Raw genomic sequence first — 21,596 nt, forward strand, 5'->3', positions numbered from 1 at the left:
AACGCTATTTATATTTAAATAGCGTTGGTGTGAGATTGAAACCAGGAGTGAGATTTATAGGCTACTCGAGAGACTTCGGTAAGATTAAAATGAGTTTAATCAAAAATATTCTAATTAGACATGAATACTTAAATTGTCATAAACTCATTGATCATTAGAAGCTATCAGTTGTATTCCATGAGAAACACCAGACGGATATATTGTAAATGCAGACAAGCAGGGGGGTATTCCATCAAGCCGGATTAAGGAAAAGCCTGTCTTATTTCGATAAGTCTAGCTCATTTAAGTGAGAGTTCCGTTCCATCACTGTGGCTTATATGAATCCCCGCTCAGTAACCATGGTAACTTATGCCGCAGAACTAGCCTGCTCCGGAGCAGGCTAACTGTCAAGCTTAATTTAGCTGTGTGTCAAAGAATGTTCGACGGGCAGAAACAGTTCCGTCAGGTGGATTTCCGCGCTCACATCACTCATGTCATATAATAAAAATAAAAAACACATGGAAATCATGTCTCACCACTTTCACTGTCTCCAAAATCAATCAATCAATCAATGAAACCTCATTTATATAGCACGTCACACATGAAATGCAACTCCAAGTGCTGAACATAAAATGAGGTAAAAAGAACATGGTTACATAAAAAAAATGCCTTATTACATTTCCCACCCACATTCCAGTAAAATAACTGGCTAGTAAAATAACGGTCAGTTGAGGTCAATCCACATAGGCCTAGGCCATTTAAGCAGTGCATCTAAGACAGAGAGAGACCCACACAAACAGACAGACAGAGAGAGATAGACAGAGAGAGAGAGAGACAGACAGACAGAGAGAGAGAGAGAAAGAGAAAGTGAGAGAGAGAGAGGACCACAATCCTTCCTGCCAACCATGGCATGTCCCTTCATTGACGACCCTGTGGCCGATGGTGATTGGATTGTACAAAGAGCATTCAGACCACCAGCCACAAGGGTCTTCAGGGACAGGAGGAACCCATTCGCCTTCCCTGATGAGTACCTGTGGGAGAGGTACCGGTTCAGCAGGCCCAGCATAGTCTACCTATGTAGCCTGCTGGAACCACATTTCAGGAAGGACACACACCATAGCCAAGCCCTGACCACTGTGCAGTCTGTCTGCATTGCACTGCGGTTCTTTGCCTGTGGGACATTTCTGTACAATGTGGGTGATGCTGAAGGTCTTGCCAAGGCAACTGTATGCCGGGAGATAAGGAGGGTATACCTTGCTCTGAAGCAGTTCCTCAACATCTTTGTCACCTGCCCTGGCCATATTGACACACAGAGGATCAAGGAGGCGTTTTATGCAATTGCAGGTATGTGACAGTTAAAATAGGCCTGCATGTAAAGTAGCATACAGGCTAACATGTCTGTATTAACTTAATCCTCTCCCTCAGGCTTCCCCAATGTCATAGGCGCCATAGACTGCATGTGTGCATCTAGGCCCCAGCTGGACCTGTGGAGGCGGACTATGTGAACAGGAAATCTTTCCATAGCCTAAATGTACAGGTATGTGCTGGGGGCAACTGTCCATACATTGTCAGGCAGAGGGACATAACTCTGAACTGGATTTTACATTTTGAAAGACACCACTGCATCCACCCGTCTTAGTCATGCTGAGCAATCTTAAATTAATGCTCTGCCAAGCAAAGTGTGCCACATCATTGACTGTCACCCTCCATGCTTACAGATGATCTGCGATGGAGGCTGTCTCATCTCCAACATCGAGGCAAAATGGCTGGGCTCTGTACATGATTCAAGGATCTTCCGAGCATCCTCACTGGCACAGAGGTTTGCACAAGGCAAGAGAATGTTGTTACTACCCAAGGGTTTTCACTTTTGAAGTAACATGTATATTGCATGGGCATAGATTTGGGAATCTGTAATGAGGGGTAAGGTGTAGCTGTCATCTTAAGGAATTCAAAGTGGTCATCATACTTTATTCTGGAAAGCCGTATCAGGCACACATCATTCCAATTTTATAAGTCTTAATGCATGTGTGGAGGGGATCTGTAATGTACTTGAACAATAAGAATGTCATGTATATCTAACCAACATTTTTCTTATTCTGCAGGGGAGTTCAATAGAGTCCTGCTTGGGGACAGAGGCTATGCCTGCATGCCATACCTGCTCACACCCTACCCAGATCCAGGAACAGAGGCGGAGAGGGCCTTCAACCATGCCCATACAAAAACGAAGGCACGGATAGAGATGACCTTGGGCCAACTGAAATCCAGGTTCAGAGCTTAAAGTTCTCAGGCACCATGCCAGATTTCAGGCATAGAGCAGTTTTAAATTCATATAATACTTAATTCAATACATTGTACACATTTCCTCCTGGACAACTTTTCAGGCTCACAAATCTTTTCTTGCTTTCCAGTGGTTCCAGTGCCTGAAAGGCCTCAGGGTTACTCCTGACCGGGCATGTGACATAGCCATTGCCTTACACAACATTGCTACTATACGCCGGGAAAGACTGCCCACAATGTTGGTGGAGGAGCAATGGGAGGACATCGACCTGGCCCTTCAGGAACCGATGGATGGAAGGACAGTGAGGGACCTTTACAAGGACACATATTTCAGTTAATCCCCATTGTGGTGACCTTTGTTGGAGTTATCCCTTTTTTTCAGAACTTAGCATGTACTGTACGATTTTAATAAACACGTGTGCCTAAGTTGTGTTGAATTTCTGTATTAATTCACTCATTTGGTTCAAGCTATGGAGTCAAAACACAGAAAATTAAATACAGTCCAAACCATGACCTTCTGCTGAGTTAGAATTTATACTTACATCCTTCTCCAGTTTCTTTATCTCCAACTTCACCTTCTTGATTTGCAGCCTCTTGTACTCCATGTCGAGCCTCTTGTACTCCATGTTGAGTTTCTCGCTTTCAATACAGAGGAGCAGCTTGCGCTTGTATATGGCACGTACACCCTGTGACAGAGGAAATGTGTCACAGAGTAGCTGAGTATGTAGTTGGTAATAGTAATATGAATAGTTACTTACTTCACTCCTTGCTGATGGAGTTCTTGTTCCCGTCACATCCTGCAGTAGGGTGTATGGTTAATAATTAATAGTATAATTTTTAGACTGCAGACACATCCAAAACATTTCACATTTGGGCTTACCTCTGGTATTTCTGTGTCTGCAGACATTGTCTCCTCATCAAAGGCCCTAGATGTGCTGGGGCCATCTAACTGCAAATAGAGGAACACTGCAGTTGTTGAAGCGAGAGAAGACAGGATTGCATGAGATGCACAGTGATTTTACCAGAGAATAGGACCTACTCACACATGGGTCAGGTATGGCTTCAGCGTCTGAGGTCGGGGATCGAGGAGACGTATGGTGTCTCCAGTCACTGACAGATATAGGCGTACAGTTAGTTATTACAATTGAGAGACTGACACCTGTGGAGGGAAAGTAATGGACAATACCTTCTACATATTGCTCCCGAGCACCTAGGGGAATTATCTCTGTAGAGGTCCCCCCCTCTATTCCCTCTATTGCAGCTCAGCGCCAGCTCCTCTGCCGGTGTGAGGTCTTCAGGTGGAGGTCCTCCACCAGTAGCAGTGGCCTCCGTCTTTTTTTGGTGGCTAAAATGGTACATATTTACAGCTCACCACCTATTTTGACAAATACATTTCATTATAGGCTACTTACCACTCTGGAAGATATTTTTATATTTGATTTTGACTTGTTGCCATGTTCTTTTTTAGCTGTTGAGATGGTTCCTGTTGAGATGTAACAGTGAAGAATGAATATGTAGGTCAAGGGTTACTAGGTCAGTGGGGTTCACATACCTCACCCAATTGGGCTAATTAACAGCCTAAATGCATTGTAGTTATGTTGGTTCTCCTAAGTTGGCCTACACCATTATTTTAAACATACATCTGATATTATCTAGCCTACTGATAATATAGCCACACAGTCTAGTGATCTGAATGTTCATTTATTAATAATTGGCAAGGCAAGGTAAGTTTATTTGTGTAGCACATTTCATACAGAGGCAATTCAAAGTACTTTACATAAAATAGATAAAAGAAAAGAGCATAGAGAAATAAGATGATTACAAAGCGAAATACACATGTAACATGAAACAATAGTAGTAGGCTTGTATAACTTACACATTTAGTCTGTCAGCTATTTTTTGCCATGCCATCTCCCTCGCCTTATTAATAGGTATAACAAAACTTCTTTTAATTACAACACACAATAAAAATCCTAGGACATTGTTACGGTTTCAAAAGAGAACATCTAAGATGTGAGTATTAACATAGAACCTCTGAGGTAGGACTCTCAAACGTCTGAGAGTGCGAAATAAATGGCACGTTGTTACGTTTAGGCTATCTAATCTGGAGTAACCCTGTTTCCATTGATGTAGCCCACATGTCCTCTGTAGTACACATTCTTTCCTGCCGCCCTGGCTTGCTCCATCCTCAGCTATGCAGCCACGTGAGCCTCTCTGTCGGCTTTGCAGAAGTCTTGCTTGAAGTGAATCCCCAAGTCTTTGCAGATCTTGGAGTTTTTGGACAGCTTCCAGATGGCATCCCGATGGTATCTCATAGCAAACTGCAGGATGACCTGACGGTGTCTCCCCTCTTCTCTCCTTCCGAGGCGGTGAACAGTATCAACCACTGTTTCCATCGAGGTAGCCCACTGCAGTGCTATTTTGGACAGGATATCTATGACAATGTCTCGGATGTGTTTGTCATCTTTTTCTTTCAGACCATGTATTTTGAGGTTCCAGCGTCTCTTGCACCGCTCCAACTTCGTTACTTTTTCTTTCAGCTCCTTCTTTTCCTTGATGAGACGGGGCATTTCTTGTTCCATGGTATTGTATCTTGACTTTGCAATCTTTAGTCTCAGCAGCATTCATCTCTACTAGTCTTGTGATATTAGCCACCATGACAGCGTAAAAAAAAAAAAAAAAACTCACTGAAAAAAGACAGACAGGAAGAAAAAAATCTGAAGATTGACATTATAAAACACATCATAACGCAAAAAATATCAAAATAAAATAAGATTGTAAGATTGTAATTTTTTTAATGCCTGTGTTTTATTTTTCAGTGGAACTTTTTTCAGTGCCAATACTTGTTTCAGTGCCAATACAACTTTTTCCAATACAAGTGTTTCAATCTTTCCTTTTTCAGTTCAGGTTTTGTTTTCAATGCCAAATTTTATTTTCGATGCCAAAATTTAACTGTCACTGTTCTAGCCCAATAATAGCGATAATATGCCATGGCAGGATGCATCTAGAAAGAGGAGAAATAGGATTGACAGTTCTGGCTGTTCTGGTTTGGAGTTGGGCGGCGTGGCCAAAAAAGTGAGAGCTACAAAGACAAGTATGAGGAAGGAGGATGGACAAACTGAATGGAAAGTGATGGTAACATTCAGAAAAGAAGAAGGGCATTTTCACCCACTAAAACTGACGAAAGCAATTGAGAAAGAAATGGTAAAGATCAAGTTTGCTAAATATTTAAGTAACAGGCAGCTTTTGATTTTTGCTACAGATTAACGGCAAAGAGATAAGATTCTCATTGCGGAAACACTGAATGGAGAAAGGATCAGCTCTCATATCCCAGGGAATGCAGCAAAGCTTAGAAGTATTATTTATGATGTACCTTTGTCAATGTCAATGGATGAGATAATCCAGGAATTGAAAGGAGGAAAGGTGGTGAAAGCTACAAGACTACAAACGCATAGGAAGGGTGTGAAAACTGATAGCCTGTCAGTAGTCCTTGAGTTTGAAAATGTTATGCCTAAGAAAGTAAGAATGGGGTATATGAGTTATGATGTCAGAGAGTTTATCCCAGCACTTGATGTTTCAAGTGTCAAAGAATGGGACACACTGCTGGACAATGTAAAGGAAAGCAAAGATGTGCAAGATGTGGGGGTGAACATGAATATGGAAAATGTGGTCAAGATGTAAAAATCAAATGTTGCAACTGTGGCGGTGAACACAGTGCTGCTTTTGGAGGATGCCCTGTTCAAAGGCAAGCTAGAGAGGTGCAGAAATATAAAGTAAAAAACCAGGTATCTTATGCTGATGCAGCTAAAAAAGTGAAGTAAAGTGAGCTAGCCAGATCCAGTGTAACACATCTCATAAAAAAACACGTTTTCAACGTACACAAATGCCAAGTTACTCACACATACAAGACATACACCGTCTATAACTCATTCATTCAGACTGCCAAAATCCAGGCCTGCCATTAAAAGTATTGATATCAAAATGTCCCCAAGTTACGGTACTACAAACAATATAGGCTATCTTGCCTCACCAAAATTAAATAAGATGTATTCCAAAGCAATGCTACCCAATATTTCCTCAATTCTTTCAAGAATTATAGACGGTGTATGTCTTGTATGTGTGAGTAACTTGGGATTTGTGTACGCTGAAAATGTGTTTTATATGAGATATCATTTCTTTTTGCAAAGCGTTTTATTATGGGGCGACATGGCTCAGAAGGTAAGAGTGATTGTCTGGCAGTCGGTGGGTTTCCGGTTCAAACCCCTGGGCGTGTCGAAGTGTCCTTGAGCAAGACACCTAACCCTTAACTGCTCTGGCGAATGAGAGGCATCAATTGTAAAGCGCTTTGGATAAAAGCGCTATATAAATGCAGTCCATTTACCATTTATGAGAGTGAGAAATGCGAAGTGACCCTGTAAGAAACAGTTGTGGATTATGGCTGTCCTTGTGCAAATTTGTACAGTCTGATGAGCGTACACCGTTTAGCAGTTTCGGTTTGCTATATATGTAAAACAGTGGCTGTGACAAAGGGTGCGGTGGCGTAAACGCTTCAGAAACGCAGGTGAAATATGGCCAGTGTATGTACTCACGGATTTGACGGCCATCCAATGAGCCTTGATTGACAAAAGAATTAGCAAGCCCATAGAATTAGAGCTCCCTAGGTCGCAACTTGTGTAACCTTCTGTCCTGCTCCGTTGTCTGTTATTTCGTGGAGATGCACTTTTATGTTTTCACCAGAATGGGCATGTAGGTGAAGGATGACGTGATCACGGACTATAGTGCGAAGTAAATGAAGTAACCATGAGCGAGCTTAGTTTCCTTATCGAACGGTATATATAACAGTCTGTATGAAACATTTGTTGTTAAAGTGGAGGGTTAAATAACATGTGAAATCTATTGCACTGATGTGCTTTTCTCATGTTCAGTACTAGTAGTTATAATTATGAGTGAGTAATTATAATATGGGGAGTTGCAGAACGTACATACGTAGTAATTGTTTGCATGTGGCTAGATAGAGAACAGGGCGAGGTAACATGAATGTAGAAACGTGGCGTTTGCCCATAAGAAGGTTTTGTACAGTAGCCAAGTGAAGAAATATAGTTAGTAGAAATTACAGTGGTGAACTGGTGTAACTTTTTAATAAAAGGAATACATTTGCCGTCATGAAATGCACATGGGTGGTCCTGAGTGAGTTTTGGTAAAGCAAATATAAGCGTAAGAAAACGTTAGTGTAAAAGAGGAAATTATCTGCCTGAGGGCGAGGAGGGATTCAATCGTTCAACCGGAGGTTTACCAGTCTGTGACTTTGTTAGTGCAGCACCATGACATAGCTATGCAATGCGTGAAATATCATTAGCAAACCTGTCCGTGGTTTTAAAGAAGAACACAGGCCAGTAAGCACAGAAGAGCTCCCGTTGAATCCATATGGCTTTGCAATATTGTAGCCGGTTAATAACTGAACGTTCAGACGGTACGTCATAATGCAGTGTATACGTTCGCTGAACGGCGGGTAGATATGGTGCAAAAGCAATAATTGAGAAGTAGTAGACAATTATTAGTGAGGGTAAAAGCAGGTTAAAAAAACGTGTTCCTAGCTGGGCTTGAACCTAGTACCCCATGTTCCCAAGACTGTAACCTTGCCCACTAGGCCACAGCAGACTAGCTGTTTAAACTGGAAATGTTTTAGAGTAAAAAGGTATGGGTATTTTGTTGTTAGTGGGATAGGCAGCAGGAAAAATAAGAAGAAGAAGAATGAGAAGAAGAAAGAGAAAACGCAAAATCCCCTTAGTTTGGGGCTTTATTGTGTGGACATGTGAAGTTGTTTATGAATTCTGTCTGTTGAAATGGGGTGAGAATGTACAAAATTGAATGTTTTTAAGGGCTGAGTGTCTGTGGCTCTTGTGGTTATTTCTGTGGGGAACCCTGAAAAGTGCCAAACTCTCTGTGCTGTATAGGTATGGGGCATGCCCCCGCCAAGGCGTAATGTGGTAAATAGCGCAAGAGAGTTTGAGAATAGACGACCAACAGAGGTTCCGTCTTCCACCCCAAGTCAGAGACAAACAGAAATAAATCCATGTATAAAGGAGATTAATGAGGACGCATTGATTGTGGATAAAATCAGCTTTGTTGCTTTCATCTGTAAGACTGTTGAATGTGGCAATGCAACAAAAGAAAAAAAGTGACAGAATCAAGACATTTGTAGAGGCAGCTATAGAGATATTGGGGATTAAAGAAGTTAAGGCTGATCTGATTCATGAGATGTTGAACCCTTCCAATTATGATGGACTGCCTCAAGGTTATTAGCTTCCTTATGGTATTTCATATCCTCCAATGGAATGCCAGAAGTTTAATTGCTAATAGACAAGAGTTTAAGAAGGTTGTAGCTGATCTGGAAGTTGCACCTGATGTTATTTGTATACAAGAAACGTGGTTAAGACCTCACTTGGACTTTGTCATGTCAGGTTACAGGTTATAGATGTGACAGAATAGGAAAACAAAGTGGAGGATGTGTAACATTCATTAAGGAAACTATAGCATATAGAAGAGTAAATGTCCCAAATGAGTATGAATGTATAGTGATAGAAATGTGTAGTCCCAGAGGAGATATCCATTAGTCAATTAGTCCATTTTTATAATCCTTGTAAGAAGTTGTCAATGAAAATATTTCATGAGATCTCAGAAAGTGTTGATTGAAGAGAAATATGGTGTGGGGACTTTAATGCTCACAATAGTCTATGTGGCAGTGAACATACTGACACAAATGGAGAAGTAGTTGAAGAACTAATCGAGGAGAGATCACTTATTGTCTCAATGATAGAAGAGGTACCAGGGCGGATGTTACAAGAAATTCAGTTTCATACCTAGATCATACCTTAGTCTCTGGAAATATGAGTAATTCATGTGAATGGAATGTAAAGAAGGATTCTAACATAAGGAGTGATCACTTTCTGATATTATGCTCTTTGAATTTTGATATGTATGTACAGGAAGGTAACGTAATTGAAAGATGGTGTTTTCCTAAAGCTGACTAGGAAAATTTTTGAGAATGTTGTATTGAGTCCACTGAAAGAATATCTATGGAGGGTGATGTAGATAGCTGTACAGGAGCAGTGACTTCCATGATTATTAGTGCTGCATCAATATGCATTCCTAAAAGCACAGTGAATGTGAAAAAGAAAACGGTTCCATGGTGGAATGATGAATGTAAAAATGCTATGAAAGAAAGAAATCATGCATTCAGAATATTAAGAAATCATTTGAGTCAAGATAATCTGATTGATTATCAAAGGAAGAGAGCTGTGGCATGGAAAATTATTAAATCATCCAAGAAGAATGCATGGAGACAATTCTGCTCCTCCATTGGCAGATGAATAGAATTGACATTGAATAGAATGACAATAGAATTGAGTGGGAAAAGAAAATCTGTTAAAATCCCAGTGATGATAGATGGAGAATATCTGGCAATTACAAATAAGGAAAAAGCTGATCTATTGGGTAAGAAGTTTGCAAGTGTACATAGTGGAAGTCATTTAGATGAGATACAGAAACAACGAAAAGATGACATTTTAAGAGCAAATGCTGATGTAACAAAGAAAAAGGATAGTGATGGATCATCACTTGATATGGACTTTACATTACTTGAGTTGAAAATGGCCTTGGAGGGAAGTGGATATACTGCTCCAGGACAAGACCAATTATGCTATGCTATGTTTAGACAATTACCAGATGAAATCTTGAAAATTATATTAAACCTGTTTAATAACATATGGAGAGAAGGTGTAATGCCTTGCGGTTGGAATAGTGCTTTGATTCTACCTTTTGGTAAGCCTGGCAAAGACCCAGCTAATGCAGGAAACTACAGGCCTATAGCGTTGACATCTCACTTGTGTAAATGGATGGAAAAGATAATTGTTCGTAGATTGTCATACTGTTTAGAACAAAGAGGATTGCTGAACTCATGTCAAAGTGGATTCCATAAAGGTAGATCTACGCTAGATGCTTTAGAGAAAGTTAGTAATGAGGCAGAAAAAGCAATTAGTATGAAAGAGGTCATGGCTATAGTGTATTTTGATATTGAGAAAGCTTATGATTCCATGTGGAGAGAAGGACTATTGATTAAAATGTGTAAAATGGGTATTGGTGGAAGGCTATACAACTGGGTTTTAGATTTCCTGTCTAGTCGGACATTCCGTGTTAAAGTTGATGATGCTGTTTCAGATGATTGTGATATTGTAAATGGTATTCCTCAAGGTAGTGCTATTAGCCTTATTCTGTTTAACATTATGATAAATTATATTTTTATGAATGTTGGTAGAGATATTGGGTCATCGCTTTATGCAGATGATGGGGCTATATGGAAAAGAGGGAAAATATTAGACATGTGATTAATAGCATTCAGAGTGAATGTTGAAAGATGGTCATATGACTGGAGATTTAAGATGTCAGTTGCAAAGTCATGCTACATATTCTTTACCAGAAAGAGAAGGATAATTAATATGCAGCTTAAATTGTATGGCCAAGGTATGGAAAGGGTTACAGAGTTCAAATACCTAGGGTTATGGTTTGATGAGAAATGTATGTGGAGAACTCATGTTAAACATATTGAAACAAGATGTAAAAAAGTACTGAATCTCATGAGAGCAGTATCTGGTTATGAATGGGGAGCAGATAAACTGTCATTACTGGATATCTATAGGGCCTTAATACGATCATGTATTGATTATGGGTGTATGGTGTATGGAGCAGCAGCCAAGAGTGTTTTGGAACAATTAGACAGAATACAGTTCAGAGCTCTAAGACTCAGTATTGGTGCAATTAAAACAACTCCTACTAATACACTACTGGTGGAAGCTGATGAACTACCATTATATTTAAGACGTTCAAAGTTGTCATTGGCATATTGGGTTAAGTTAAATGGATCTGGAGAGGAACAACCTACAACAAAGGTTCTGTGTAATTGTTGGGAATATTCAGAATTTAAAGGTAAAGGATTTGGTTGGAATATTAATACAACAGCAAAAGAATACGGTTTAAATAGGTTAGAATATGGGTCAAATATTGTGTGGGGTAATGTTCCTCCATGGATATTACCAGTGCCCAATGTGGACTTGCAACTTGTGGAGCAGAAGAGAGAATGGATTGAAAAGGATGTGGATAACATTGGATATTTGGTTCAAGATTATGTGAAGATGAATTATTATAACGATATGTCAATCACTGATGGATCTAAAGATCCAGGGAGTGGACATGTAGGAACAGGAGTGTACATACCTGAGTTTGATGTAGTCATATGCAAAAGAATGAATGATAGATTATCTGTATTTACAGCAGAAATAGTTGCTATAATTTTAGGATTACAATGGGAAGAAGAGGTAAGGCCTGAGAGAGTTGTCATTTGTTCAGGCTCTACTGCAGCACTTAATAGTTTAAATTCAAAAGTAACAATAAGAGATGATTTATTGATGAAAATATTTACGATAATGCTAGGAATGCAAAGAGTTGGAATTAATGTTAAATTTTGTTGGGTTCCTGCTCATGTTGGTGTGGAGGGAAATGAGAAAGCAGATGAGATTGCAAAGAGAGCGTTGAAATTAAATGACAATTAAATAATGAAAGTTCCTTTTGGAAAAGGTGAGGCCAAATTGTTAATAAGAAAGGCAGTGAAGGATTCGTGACAGAAGAAGTGAGACATAGATATCAAAGGGAGACACTATTACAGCATACAGAAATCCATTAAGGTGAAGGCTTTCAAAGGGAAGTGCAGAAGAGAGGAAGTGGTTTTTTCAAGGTTAAGATTTGGACATACTGGATTAAATTCAACTCGTTATTTAATGGTAAAGTGTATTTCAGATAAATGTGATATTTGTAAATGTTCCCGAAAATGTTGAGCATGTCATAATGAGGTGTAGTAAATATAATTCAGAGAGGAACAATTTACGTGATAAGATATGAGCTAGGACGGGGATGGAATTTGGAAGGGCTTTTAGGGGTGGGAGAGAAAATGTGGGAGTGCTGCAAGGCTCTCTTTATTTTCCTTAAAGATACAGGATTAGATCGTAAAATATAGGTTTCTTTTTTGTTGTTCCTTCTTTTATGTAATCTGAAGTATATGAAGCCCTGAAGTTACACACTCCGGTACAGTAGGTGGCGGTATGCACCTATACGCGGTTGTTTACGATCCGCCATTAAATTTAGAGAAAAAGAAGATGGAGGTCACGTGCTTCCGGTCCTCTCCGTGGAGATCCTCCTAGTGGAGATTCCCCAGTTTGCTGCAGGCAAGCAGGTTCTTTTGCACGGAGCTCCCATTGATTCGCCACTCAAGTAAGAGGAAGACACCAACAAAAACAGCAATAGTTAGCTTGTTAGCCAGATTAATATATTTTTGCTGGTTAACGACAGCGCACATTGGGTACAGTAACGTATCATTAATGAGCTAGTCTACTCGTCTGTTTGTCATACTGTGAGTTAGCTAGCCAGGTAATGTTATAAAGTAATTTTTCACGACCGTGAAAACTGCCTGACCTGTTTACATTTTGGACAGATGTGGCTGGTGAGTAAATCTATCGCCGTTTCCGTCGCAGCACTTTCGACAGAAGAAATATCGGAAGCGCTATCCTAAAATTTATTCTTACCGCGAAGAGTGCCTGACCCGCAACCGTAGTAATGTGTTAACACGGTGGCACAATTATATTGAGAAATACCGTCTCGAAAAAAACGCTATATTCTGTAAATGCATTCAGATAAAACCTACCATGTGTTTAAAGTGTTAAAGTGCAGAGTGTTTAAAACCATAAAACCACCCCTACAAAAAAATCCAATTAAATTAAAACTGTAGGCTACACATTAACGTTAAATATAGACCCACTAGTCTGACTTTGACAACTTTGGGACTGGCTCTCGTTTTAGTTAATAACACTAAAAGTAACTTAAACATCCACTGAGCACTAGTGACTTACTACTGAAGTATTTTAGTATTATTTCTGCAGCCTACTTGAGTATGTGTATACATGTGTATACATGTCCAAAAGTAGTCGGTGAGAATTATTTTAAGAGCCCCAATCCTATTGACAAAATCCACAATGCATTATGCTATATCCTCCGCTTGCTTAGACTTTATTGGATATGCCTCAACCCACTTTGTTTTGTGGTCAACCATGAGGCAAATGTACATATTGCCTCTTGGAATTGCAGTCAGTTTCCCAGCAATATCCATCCCAACCAATACAAATGGTTCATACACGTGAGCAGATCCAAAAGATTTAGGAGTGGGCAATGACATATTGGTAACTTTATGTACAAAGAGACATGAATACATGAAGCGTTGAACTGGGATGTATTTTTGTGTTGTTTCTGGCACTGAGGAAAGTTCAGAAATAAGTTACTGTCCTATTTCCATGAATGTTCAGTGATTTCTCAATAATAACATGTTTGCCTGTACAGACAGTTTCATGAACCCAAGAACATGGCTGAGACTCACTTCACTTTTCTTATGTACTAACCAAACCTGGGTCAAATACAAATACGTATTTCTATCTGTATTTTAAAATGTATTTAAATACATATTTGAAGTATTTTCAAATACATTCACACATTAAATACTTTGTATTTGATTTATTTAAATGATTTGAATAGGAAACCAAATACCTTCACAAATAGTATTTAAGAAATACATTACTTTAAATCAGTACTTACATGGGAAACAAAATACCTTTAGTATTTAGAGCCTTTTAAAAATACATTCAAATACAAATATAATTTTAAAATATTTTGAATTTTTTCAAATACATACAAAACTATTTGATAAAATTAATTATTATAATTCATTATAAAAATAAAGTATAATATTTAAATTATTATTATCATTGTCTCACCAGGATTTATTTATCTCAGAATTTTATACAGTCAGTAGCATATGCAGAATACTGCAGGAATATTTAGCTTAATGATTTGCAATTATAACATGTATTATGTTCAGATGCCATGATTTCAAAAATAATTACCCTGTTTCACACCTGTTGTCAATTTGCCAATCAAGTCAATTGGCTTTATATACCCCAACCAAACATGCAGTCAATGGAGAGGATGGTGGTTGCAGAGACGGCGGGCAAACTGAATCTCCAAGTGGTGTTAAGAATGGTTGAGCAGTTAGAGAGGCTGGCTAAACAAACTTTGTGTATGAATTAGAATTAATTGGATGGTTAGATTGTTGGATTTTGGATTTACTACAGTGTTAGTGTACTCTGGACCCCAGTGATAGACTGAGCCAGCAACAATGTAGGCTTCATACTAAAGGGAGTATCTCAGTGTTCTTTGTACAAACTGTGGCCCTCGATGTGATGTCAGCGAGTTATAATACGGTGGGCACTCCAGGAGAACTACTAGGGGCTAGGGGTTGAATTTGGATTAAGAGGCAAGGGTAGCCTACACTGACAATTTTACACAACCCATGTACTGCCTCTAACAGACAGTAGCCTAAATGCCCATGCATGTCTTTGCATGGGGATATGAAAAACTCAGATTACTTGATAAGCTACTTGCCAGTTTATTTATACCCATGCAATATTTTTAAATTTAGTGGCCTTTTCCTGTATTTCCTTTGCTTTTTCTGTTGTCAGAGTGTTCAACAGCCATATACAGTTCTATCTTTTACATTTTGTAAGGTTACACACTGATAAAATAGAAATCAGCTGTGCATATTCACTACCAATTAATAATGGAAATCGGTGAAAGTGGACTGGGGCCGTCAGCAGTCACTCGATGCGTTCTCATCAAAATACTGTCCTCTAATTAGACAAAACTTTCAGTGGTGATAGGTTCTCATATATCAAGTGCTTTTCAAGTCTTGCAACAACTTGGTGCAATTGTACATGTTGCACCACTGGCCTTATGTTGTGAAAGTATTTTCAAATAATTCAATTAAATTAAATACTTTGTATTTGAAAATTTAGTATTTTAAATGTTTTTTAAAGACATATTTTAAAGTAATTGCAAATACATGCAAATGCTCCTTAAATGTATTTTCAAATAAATTGTGTAATTTAAATACTCAGTATGTGTAAATGCTGAATTTCAAATAATTTCTAAGTAAGTATTTAAAAGAATTATGCTTGTACAATTTACAACTTTTAGTACATGAAGTATACTCATGTAGGCTCCAGAAAGTTATGCTAAATTACAGAAATAGTAGGCTATTAAGCCACGTTCTGATTAGATGTTTAAGTTACTTTTGAGTTTTATTAAGTAAAATGTGAGCCTGTTTAATCCTCAAGTTGTCAAAGTCAGGCTAGTGGGTCTATATTTAAAGTTCACATGTAGCCTACACGTTTTATTTCCCTTTTTTTCTAAAGGGGTGCAGCGCTATATGGTTTAAAACACTCCTCGCTATGATGGTACCATAAAGAGGTTGAGCGTAGGTAATGAGTAGGTTTGATCTAAATGCATTTCCAACATATAGCCTTTTCCCCAACGCTTGTATTTCTTGATGTAATTGTACTGCCGTGTTAACATTTCTACGGTTCCGTGTCAGGCACTTTTCACAGTAAGAAGAGTTTTTTAGGATAGCGCTTCCAATATTGCTTGTGTCGAAAGTGCTGCGACAGAAACAACGATAGATTTACTTGAGCCACACCTGTTCAAAATGTAAACAAGAAAGGCATTCTTCATGGTTGGGAAAAATTTTATGACACCGTTGTATCTTTCAGGCAAGTTCGTCGTGGTGACACAGCCCAACAATGTCAGGAAATATTAAAGATAAAGAAGCTTTTCAGAGACTAAACTTTCTTTATCAGGTAGGTGTAGTTATTTGTTTTATTTTGCTGTCATACATAAACATTTAGAAGTTGTTTTCTGTGAAATTCTGATACACTGCCTGGCCAAGAGTCTCATTAATTGTGCCTTGGGCGTCTTTTTCAGGCAGCGCACTGCGTCTTGGCTCAGAACCCGGAGAACGTGGAGCTGGCACGCTTTTACTGCTTTACCCAGAAAACTATTTCTAAGCGTCTGGTGTTGAGACAGTGAGTTTTATTGTTCTCTTTACAATTTCGAAAAGATTGAGATGATTCCTTTCGAATGTTGGATTGCAGGGCTTTTTGACATTGTTATTATTCACTCAGGTCTTCACAGACCACACAAGTATTACAAAACTATTCTGTATGCTAAGAGCATTAACTTAGGTGTGCCTGAAAGAAATTCTGAATATGATATTAGGCCTAATGAACTGTTTGGTTAACATTATTTTGTTGATTCCAGTTAAGTTTAGTTAAGCAAATTACATTTCATAAAGGCGGAAGTTTGATGTTATGTTGAAATTGTGGTGTTTTTTTTGGCAGGGATCCCTCAGTAAAAAGAACATTATGCAAGAAATGCTACTCTGTGCTTGTGCCTGGAATCACTGCAACTGTAAGACAGAGAAGTAAGTAGTCCCAGTGGCAACGTCATTTAACTGTTGATATAAATACAGTAATATTTCGTAAGCGAAGCATGAAGTTTAAAAAAGCCTTTCCAAAGTCGTTCTGTTCCTGAATTAGAATGTGCATAATTTATGTAATAGGTAGTTGACACAAGCCTGTAAAACCCTTGACGTGTTGCATAACCATGTCTAGTTCTTGTACCTGGATAAAGGTAAACGGAGGGAATGCATATATAGCAGATGCTATTTTTTAAATTAATCAACTGAAATACAGGCCTAAAGTGGATTACTTCACGGCGAGGAGTAAGTCAAACTGGCCAATGATATGGCAGTGAGGGAAGAGAAGTCACCTAGAATCGGGGAGTCTTCTAACATCTTTGATTTCTCAGGGAGCAGAAATCGGGAGTGTACGACACTGGTGAGGTGTGTCAGCTGTGGCCAGACCAAGAGATTCCGTAACGATCCACATCACCGGCTCTGGGTGGACCAACCCGAGGCCCAACTGGAGAACCAATCACGGCCAGGTGATATGCTGATTGTGGCTGAATGTCAATAGTGTTACAGTGGTAATGTCTTTTTGTAGGCTAACTCAGAAGTTTTGTAGTTTCAATATACAGTTGTCATATGTAGGTGGGCTAGTATGAAACTTGAGTAGCAGCTGCCAGAGTGTGACCGTTGTTGTAGTTTCAATCTAGCAACTAGTTAGCAATGGGTTTAGCTACAACAATAAATAATAAAAGATATGTGGCTAAATATCTTTTCTTGTAACAGTTCCCACTGAACTACTTCAGATATAAGGTTTTACTTTGTTCAGTGCACAGCACAATGAGGAGAGGAATTTTAACCATGGATTACAGTTTTTACAAGTTGGGAACAAATATTACGTTTATTAAAATGAATTATAATGGCCAAATTGTCAACTTTCTTATCAGTCAGTCAGTCAATCTTTATTGTCCCATGTGGGGAAATTTTGTATGCCAGGGTTTGAAACATTTGCCAAAATTGCTAGTTTTGAAATTAGTTCTGGGTAAATCCACACTAATATCACATTTGCAGAGAGCTGTCAGTGTATATAACAACCTGCCATGTTGTGTAAGGAGGCAGGATCCTTGTGGGGTGTTAAGTCCCAAGTTAAAGCAGCGCTGAGTACTTCAGAATGCGGGTAAATGGCAAACCTAGATGTGCTGTATGGACTGTCCTTGTCATTACAAATTCTTACTCCTGTGTAACAAATCTGATGCCCTGGTGTTGACCCAGCTTGAAGCAAGAGTCACTGAATCCTTTGCCAGACATACAAATATGCTGGCAAAATCGGTGGAGAGACTGGTCGAAGATCGCCAGTTTGTGTCCTGGTCAGGTTAGACTGTGTTGATTGGTTGGCTGCCTGCCACTTGGCATGTTTAGTGCCACAGCCAAGTAGTGCCTCTTCCTCAGTCGACACAGAGATCTAATTAAAGGAAGGATTTTTGATTTGACCTGTGCAGTGGTGTGTTTGCTCTGCAGGCGAATGTGCATGCTCAGAAGTGGTGTTTATTGTGTGTTGGCAGAACGAGGGTGCTCCTCAACAGCAGCGCTAAAAGGGGCAGAAGCCGGCGGGCATGCTACCTCACAGAAACCGGGCCATGCCTCAAAGCCCAAGACTTGATCGCTGCTGCCTTCCTGCATTCTTCCAGAAACACAAGAAAATGGGACGTGTACACAAAAATATCCCTGGTGCCAATCAAGTACACCTTCCCAAACTACCACTGGAAGAAAAAAAGGCTCCAAGAATCAAAGAACATTCTAACAATCCCGAAGGTGTTTTTGAATGTAAAACACTAAAATGCACAGGTGGTGGTGCGGGAAGCATGGGAATTTTTTGGGGGGGGGGGGGGGGGACTGAATGAAGAGCACCCTCATCCAGAAGAACTCATAGGTTGTTATTGAGGTTCAGTGACAAATCATGGATTCTCTGTTGTATTGTGGTGCTTTCAAAAAACCAGCCTGTATTGACCTACCAGTGAATTTTTGAGAGTGGAGAGAAAATATTAACTATTTTGTTGGCCCTTTTTTAAGAGAAGGGGCATTAACTGGGAATGTACCATAATGAAACATTTTTATTAGATCTGAGAACAATTTTTTTTAGTTTGTTTACTGGTATTATTTACAGTACTACTGATTGGTGTGGGTGCTGCCAGTCACATGCACGCGTGGTTGAAGGACTGTTGGGACGTGTGGCGGGTATTTGGTCTTCAAGACTCAGTCAGACGATTCAGGCCTCTGATGTATGGTTTCCTTGGCTTTCAGCTCCAGTTCTCCAGTTCAGTGAAACAATTTTCCGAAGCGAAGGAGCATCTGGAACATTTATTTTTACTGTGATTTACAATGTATAAAATTGATGATATACAAGATTCACTAATTGATCAATACACAAACAACATTAAACATGTGTCCATGAGTAAAGTTTTAATTGCATTTATAAATGGTAGACTCAAGGAAAGGAACTTCAATATATGCACTTTCATTGTTCCTCTAATCAAACATGCCCTTAATCAAACAGGTCTTTGGAGATTAATTTGGTTGCAGTACCTGTAAAATGAAAGGATATCTTTTCGTGTGTGAGTATGCACAGTACAGGTGTAACTGCTTTTGGTTTCAGTGAGTGTGACTAAGAGCACCAGCTGTCAGTCGCCTTTCTTCTCTCCCTGTCCTTTTTTTGCCTCGGCCTGGTCCTGGATCCCCTTCCCCTTGGGGACTCTGACACGGGCCTTTTTGGAGTAGAGCAGATTACGGGCGAAAAGTCGGGGGATGTGGCCCAGGCACAGGAACACAGCCAGGACCATTCCTGAAAAACGTAGTCAGCCATGATATCTGTATCTGTGAACTACACACTAGTGCTCCAGCTATTTCACCCATTTCAAGTTTTTTCAAGGGGGATAGGGGTGTGCTAGCATCAAACAATACTTCTAAAACCATATGCTAAGAATAACAATTGTCATAAAATAATGCACTTAAAACCACACACTATACATTGTTTGTGAAAACGTACTTTCCACGTAATGAACAACATTTACAAACATTTCAAAACATTTTGATGTTTTAAAAAAAAGATCACAGCAAAAAGTCTGCTAACTTCGTAGTTCAGGTTCCTGGTCTAATGTGACCTTGACATGATCATACCAACGTAAGACCAAGTAATTATGCACATATGACTGCTTATTTATCTATTAGCTTATTTTAACTTACCAACTAGGGGCCCAAGCCAGTACACTGTCATGTACTCCACCATTGTAAACCCAGGGCAGTTGAAGGTAAGTGTATAAGCCAGTGAGGGGTTCAAAAAGCCAGAGGTATAGCCATTAGCTGGGAGAGTGCAGAGAATTGTGTAAAAAAAAAAACCCCACCAACTGCAACACATCAAACCAGAAAACCTGCAGTCAGTCTCTAAAACTTCATCCAAATATCTGATAGAATATTCATACAGCAGCACAGTTAAAACACTGAGAATATAAAAGTAACCTGTGTCTGGAATGTGCAATATTACTTTTGCTACTGAATTAAATGACATTTTTTGCATGTTAATGTGCTGTATGTTTTATCAGGTGGCCTATGTTAATGTAAAGGCATTGCTCCACACAAGGATTTCAGGATGCAGAGCTGCCGGCTTCACCCACTCACCTGCAAAGTTAAGAAATGTGAGCGCCGCCGCTACGAGCGGGACCCTCAGCAGTGCAGTGTGGTGCTGCAGGTTTATGTACAGGAGGTGGAAGGTGAGAGCGCAGACTCCCTCTGTGAACACACCCTGCATCACAGATGACCGCAAGGCAGGGCTGCACTCCTGTGACATCAGGTTCCTGATCATGTGCATGTCCGTCAGCTCCAGGGACCAGTAGTAAGAGGTGAGGAGGCGAGCCAGGAGGGCGCCCAAAAACTGACCAGCGATCCCGAACAGAGTGCTGGACACCACGGAGTCACACGTAAAGAAGTTCATAGCGGTAACTGTGGGGTTCCCGGTGGCGCCCTGGGAGACCATGCCGTGAACCACCAGGGTGAGGAACAGGATTGTGAAGGCCACATCTGGCCCGAACCCCCCGGCCCACTGGCCCACCTCCATCAGGGTCTGCACCTCCATCCAGCAGGCCACCAGCATGAAGGACGCCAGGAACTCTGCCGAAAAGCTTTGCAGGATCAGCTGCCTCGACAGGAGCCTGCCGGCTGCGCCCAGCACCACCACTGCCAACATGAAGCCCAAGGAGACGTTCAGCCCGGACATGTTGGCTTTCTGTGATCTGCGGAGCGACACTGCTGTTTGGCGGCCGTTTTTGAGTTAATCTGGTTGAATGCAAGCTCGGGTTTTTGCGTTTCCTGAAAACGTGGCAGGCTGTGAGGCACAGTCTTATCAGAAATGCTCTTGTTTCATCCTGCACCACCGGCCAAACACACACGGTCAGTCAAGGACGTTTCAGGATAGCTGACGTGTGCCACTGATAGAAGCAATCTGGACCTGAAACAGTCAGGGACAGACACAGGTGGTCTGTAACCTCTTCTCTAGCCTGAGGAAGAGACATCTGGTTACACCACAAAGAAACCTAGTGCAAATGTTATTTCAGAAGGGAGTAATTACCCACGTGTTGTTTTATTTGAGAATTTGAGAGTTGTAAGTGTAGCCCTTGTGGAGCATCAAAGGGCCAAATACAATACATATCTTTGTTTAAAAAAGCTGGTCTTCCTTAAGTTTGGTTCGTATACAAGCAAAACCAAGACATGTTCACTGCCAATGCCAAATGCCTGGCAAGGGACGGGAGCTACTGGAATAATTCATTTCATGAAGCAACCACAACCACCTGCATGTTCTGAGTTCCATTACCTGTCCCAACAACATCAAAAAAAAAAAAAAAAAAACATTTTATCCGAAAAGTAAAACTAAATCACCTGCTGTAACTCCAAACAAAAC

General features: G+C 40.0%; 2 protein-coding genes and 1 pseudogene across 4 annotated transcripts; 2 read left to right on the forward strand and 1 right to left on the reverse strand.

Moving 5' to 3' along the window:
* The first annotated feature begins 884 nt into the window (after window positions 1–884).
* On the forward strand, window positions 885–2,257 carry LOC118225756 (annotated as a pseudogene).
* Window positions 2,258–12,456: 10,199 nt separating this feature from the next.
* rpp21 (ribonuclease P 21 subunit) lies at window positions 12,457–19,100 on the forward strand. Of its 3 annotated transcripts, none has more exons than XM_035414641.1 (6): window positions 12,457–12,576; window positions 15,957–16,043; window positions 16,168–16,268; window positions 16,584–16,666; window positions 17,053–17,187; window positions 18,211–19,100. In XM_035414641.1, exons 2-6 carry the CDS (start codon window positions 15,987–15,989, stop codon window positions 18,306–18,308), a joined length of 474 nt encoding a protein of 157 aa, XP_035270532.1. In that variant the 5' UTR covers window positions 12,457–12,576; window positions 15,957–15,986; the 3' UTR covers window positions 18,309–19,100. The 3 variants fall into 3 exon arrangements, with proteins under 3 accessions (XP_035270532.1, XP_035270534.1, XP_035270533.1); XM_035414643.1 differs by having other exon boundaries at window positions 12,502–12,732; XM_035414642.1 differs by having other exon boundaries at window positions 12,503–12,805.
* On the reverse strand, window positions 19,094–21,375 carry aqp12 (aquaporin 12). The gene is made up of 3 exons (XM_035414640.1): window positions 20,321–21,375; window positions 19,889–20,005; window positions 19,094–19,487 (listed from the first exon to the last, which is right to left on the reverse strand). The coding sequence occupies exons 1-3, from the start codon at window positions 20,913–20,915 to the stop codon at window positions 19,327–19,329; spliced, it is 873 nt and encodes a 290-aa protein (XP_035270531.1). The 5' UTR covers window positions 20,916–21,375; the 3' UTR covers window positions 19,094–19,326.
* Window positions 21,376–21,596: the final 221 nt, after the last annotated feature.

This window comes from Anguilla anguilla, chromosome 4 (assembly GCF_013347855.1).
Source record: "Anguilla anguilla isolate fAngAng1 chromosome 4, fAngAng1.pri, whole genome shotgun sequence".
Taxonomy (NCBI): Eukaryota; Metazoa; Chordata; class Actinopteri; order Anguilliformes; family Anguillidae; genus Anguilla; species Anguilla anguilla.

Bases quoted from the DNA above. Each gene is read 5' to 3' on its own strand.
- aqp12 (XM_035414640.1), bottom strand. From the start codon at position 20,915: ATGTCCGGGCTGAACGTCTCCTTGGGCTTCATGTTGGCAGTGGTGGTG. The intron at 20,006-20,320 runs GTGAGTGGGTGA...GCACTCTCCCAG, and splicing joins CACATTTCTTAACTTTGCAG to CTAATGGCTATACCTCTGGC. The intron at 19,488-19,888 runs GTAAGTTAAAAT...TACGTTTTTCAG, and splicing joins CTGGCTTGGGCCCCTAGTTG to GAATGGTCCTGGCTGTGTTC.
- rpp21 (XM_035414641.1), top strand. From the start codon at position 15,987: ATGTCAGGAAATATTAAAGATAAAGAAGCTTTTCAGAGACTAAACTTT. The intron at 16,667-17,052 runs GTAAGTAGTCCC...TTGATTTCTCAG, and splicing joins TGCAACTGTAAGACAGAGAA to GGAGCAGAAATCGGGAGTGT. The intron at 17,188-18,210 runs GTGATATGCTGA...GTGTGTTGGCAG, and splicing joins GGAGAACCAATCACGGCCAG to AACGAGGGTGCTCCTCAACA.